The following is a 3,680-nucleotide window of genomic DNA, read 5'->3' on the forward strand; positions in this document are numbered from 1 at the left end:
GTCTCCTCCCGTTGTCCTAACCCGAGTCTTAGCTCCATCATACATGTCCTTAATCACCCTAATGTAGGCTACTAGGACCTTTTTAGCCTCCGAGCATCACCAGAGCACCTCTCGCGGGACTTTGTCATATGCTTTCTCTAGGTCAATGAACACCATGTGCAGGTCCTTCTTCATCTCTCTATACTGCTCCACCAATCTCCTCACAAGGTGAATGACTTTCATAATCGAATGCCCCGGCATGAAACCGAACTGATTCTCAAAAATGGACACACTGGTCCTCACCCTCACTTCAACCACCCTCTCCCAAACTTTCATCATATGGCTAAGCAACTTAATCCCCCTATAATTATTGCAACTTTGAATATCACCCTTGTTTTTATACAGCGAAATCATCGTACTCCACCTCCATTCATTGAACATCTACTTCGTCCTAAAAAATGACCTTAAACAGCCTAGTGAGCCACTCCGAAACTAGTTATTCAATAAGCAATTTTGTTGCTTCATGTTAGTTCAGAGTTGCCTTTTGCTTTGCTAGGAATATAATATATATACCATTATTCAAGGGTATGATATTGTACTCTTCAAAAAGTGTTATTCGATATATTTAAAATGTATATCTAAACAAAGCTGAAAAGAAAAGGACAATAACGAACAAATCACAAAAATATTATTTTACTCCCGTATTTGATACTGGTACATGATAGAGTAGTAATTATAGTTTTACTACCCAGCCCATTAACATTATTACATAGTTTAACACAGCTGAAAATAAAAGACAGCAAACAACGTGAAATTACAAGAAAAAGTTAAAATGAAATATCATAAATATTTAAGCACCAATGGTTGTATTAGAGTATGTTGTCTATATCACAACCCCTTAGGTCGTAGTCTTCTCCAGAACCGGGGTAAATACAGGTGCTTTGTGCACCAAACTGTCCTTTTTATTCAAGCATGCATGTTTAAATTAAAGTTCAAACACCACAATAGGATTTGATGGGATTTTTCTCTTTCCAGCCATCTGTTGCACAGTATTTCAGATATTCAAAGTGATCAAATGACTTGAAATGTTGTGGGTTCTCTTCATCAATTAGCTCCTCTGGTATTTTCACTGTCCCTCGCATAAATGAGAATAATGCAAGCGAATATTTATCTTCACTTCCTTTCATAATCACTCGATGTATCGGAGCATACACCCTTCCATTACTCCATGCCTGTCATCAGTACATTTTATAACTCAGAAGATGGCTATGTTTAATCCATTTTAGCTTAACGGACCTATTTTTTTGAAATATTACTGTATATACATTAAGGGGTCGTTTGGTAGGGTGTATTAGGGAAAATGATACATGTATTAACTTTAGTATTATTAATTCCTTATTTGGTATTTTGCAACTTATGTATAACTAATACTTGTATTATGTATACACTCTATTAAGTACTATTCTTATACATAGCAAACCATCGCCATTAGCAATACTATAATTTTTAATACATGGATAAGCATGTGTAAACACAGAACTGCCATTTCAAAACCTTTAATACACCAAATCAAACAGTCAATAAAAAGTTATTCCAGCGTAATTAATTCTAGCATTACTAATCTCAACATTACTAATACACCATATTCAGTACTATTCTTATACACCCTACCGAATGACAAGATTAATAATTAATGTAAACAAATAAGAGTGTTTTGATGAAAATTTTGAGCGACAAAAATCATGAATAATGCCTACGTCTGTTTGAGCAAATAATATAGTTTCAATCAAAATGACTTTGCTCACACGTGTAGAGAAGTCATTTTTCCCCTTTAACTTTTGATGGAAAATATTTTTCTTGAAAAATGACTTAAGTCATACCAAAAAATGATTTTCTCTTAAACAACTAAGACTGAGTCACAAACAAATTGGCGTCGGATAATATGAATTCTCAGTTCTCCTAACTCACGTGAAAAACATTTTTTTATTTTTTTTAAAATTTTAAAAATGACTTTTGTTATACCAAACCAAACATACCCTGGACATAAGTAAAGTAAATTTCTTACCGTGAAAGGCTCACCAGCTATGAATACGACAGTCTTATAAGAGGAGGGATTGAAAGTAATCCAATTTCCATCTCTTGTTTGCATCTCCAAACCTCCTACTTGATTAGTGTCAATGATCCCCATAAATGACTTATCTCTATGAGGTAGATGACCTATATTTATTTCATTCATTTTCGGGCTTCGATATTTAATGAATCTCATTAAATACATACACGAATTTTTTAGAGGCTCGTAATATTTCTCTAAGCTGTAGCTTTCCAACATCATTCGAATCACCGCATCGTCCAGTTCAGCAATCAATTTAGAATATGAAAGCGTTTCTTCACTGCAAAAGCAAAAGACAACATAACCAACAAAAAAATTACTAATGTAGTAATTAATTATTTACTATAAGAAAATTAAAAGAATTTACTAAAAGAGCTTACTCCATCCTGTAGGTTACCAAAGTCGATACCAATTAGTTATAATTACACCATTGTAAAAATAAATTTTGTAGGTTTTAAATTTTCTTTCAAATCCATGATTGGTCTTAGTTATTTAGTTCGCAATACATAATATTTTAGCTCGACCCCTGATTGTATCTAACTTAAACTCTATTCATAATAACATATTCTTAAACAAAATCAGCTCTAAGGATATTTTTTATATGCCCCAAATTCCAAAATGCTTTTTTTTCTTTCTTAACTCCGGTCAAATACCACTCGCCATATAAATTAGTAGTATAAAGTAAAACGGAGGTAGTAAATAATTGAAGAATTAACCCAAATAACCGTTCACTCAACCGCTTAAACTAAAAATAATCAGTGTAGGTATAATATATGCATAATTTATGTATTATAGTGTATAATTTTGTATAATCAATGAATATGGTTGGAAAAAGTAAAAAGGCCGGCTACATAATTACCAAAATTTATCAACGTTGGCATTGGGCCACATCTGTTTGGCAAAATTATTGGTTGAATTAAGAGTTCCACCATTTTCGATGCCAAAGTATTCAGCAAGAGGCATGTTAGGGAAATTCCCACCATATCCAAACCCCAAAACATCAGAAGTATTTTGGAGTTTAACTTCTAAAGGAAGTTGGAACAACTCCTTACAGTGATTGAACATGGCTTCCCGGAGCTCCGGTGACACTTTCTTGTACACTGCCGCAAAGCAGCCGTACTCTTCCAATGCACGGCGGATTTCTTGGGAAGTTGATATCCAACAGCTTGTGCCACTGCTCAAGTTTTCATCTGTGAACTCAATAATGGGAAGCTTTGGTTCTACTTGGGAAGCCATGATTTTTTTTTTGCCTTGGTAAAGTCGCAAGTTTTAATTGTCTAAGTGAAAATGGATAGAAATTGTACTAAGGCTTCTTTCTCTTTCTGAGTCAACAACAATTATAACCACAGCACGCATATATACACAAAAGAGTGAAGTCATTTCATGAAGTTTTAGCCCCGATGTCCTAGTCTCTACTTTGTCTTTTAGGGTCATTTTGGTTAGGAAATAAGTTATCTTAGAATTAATTTTTTCGAGATTAGTTATTCAGAGATTATTATCCTACCCTTTCATAGGGATAAAAATAACAAAATAATTTCGAGATAATTGATCTCGGGATTAGTTATACCGCGATTTTATCCAAATCAAATGT

At 33.8% G+C, this 3,680-nt stretch overlaps 1 protein-coding gene across 1 annotated transcript; it reads right to left on the reverse strand.

The window, feature by feature from the left end:
• Positions 1-645: 645 nt before the first annotated feature.
• LOC107829656 (putative 2-oxoglutarate-dependent dioxygenase AOP1) lies at positions 646-3,425 on the reverse strand. Its single transcript, XM_016657116.2, has 3 exons — positions 2,949-3,425; positions 2,045-2,369; positions 646-1,211 (listed from the first exon to the last, which is right to left on the reverse strand). The coding sequence occupies exons 1-3, from the start codon at positions 3,323-3,325 to the stop codon at positions 972-974; spliced, it is 942 nt and encodes a 313-aa protein (XP_016512602.2). The 5' UTR covers positions 3,326-3,425; the 3' UTR covers positions 646-971.
• Between the last annotated feature and the right edge of the window lie 255 nt (positions 3,426-3,680).

The sequence above is a fragment of the Nicotiana tabacum genome, chromosome 15 (genome assembly GCF_000715075.1).
Source record: "Nicotiana tabacum cultivar K326 chromosome 15, ASM71507v2, whole genome shotgun sequence".
Taxonomy (NCBI): Eukaryota; Viridiplantae; Streptophyta; class Magnoliopsida; order Solanales; family Solanaceae; genus Nicotiana; species Nicotiana tabacum.

Excerpts from the sequence above, each read along its gene's own strand:
- LOC107829656 (XM_016657116.2), bottom strand. The coding sequence starts at position 3,325 with ATGGCTTCCCAAGTAGAACCAAAGCTTCCCATTATTGAGTTCACAGAT. Across the intron at positions 2,370-2,948 it reads GCCAACGTTGATAAATTTTG|TGAAGAAACGCTTTCATATT; the intron begins GTAATTATGTAG and ends TTGCTTTTGCAG. Across the intron at positions 1,212-2,044 it reads TAGCTGGTGAGCCTTTCACG|GCATGGAGTAATGGAAGGGT; the intron begins GTAAGAAATTTA and ends TACTGATGACAG.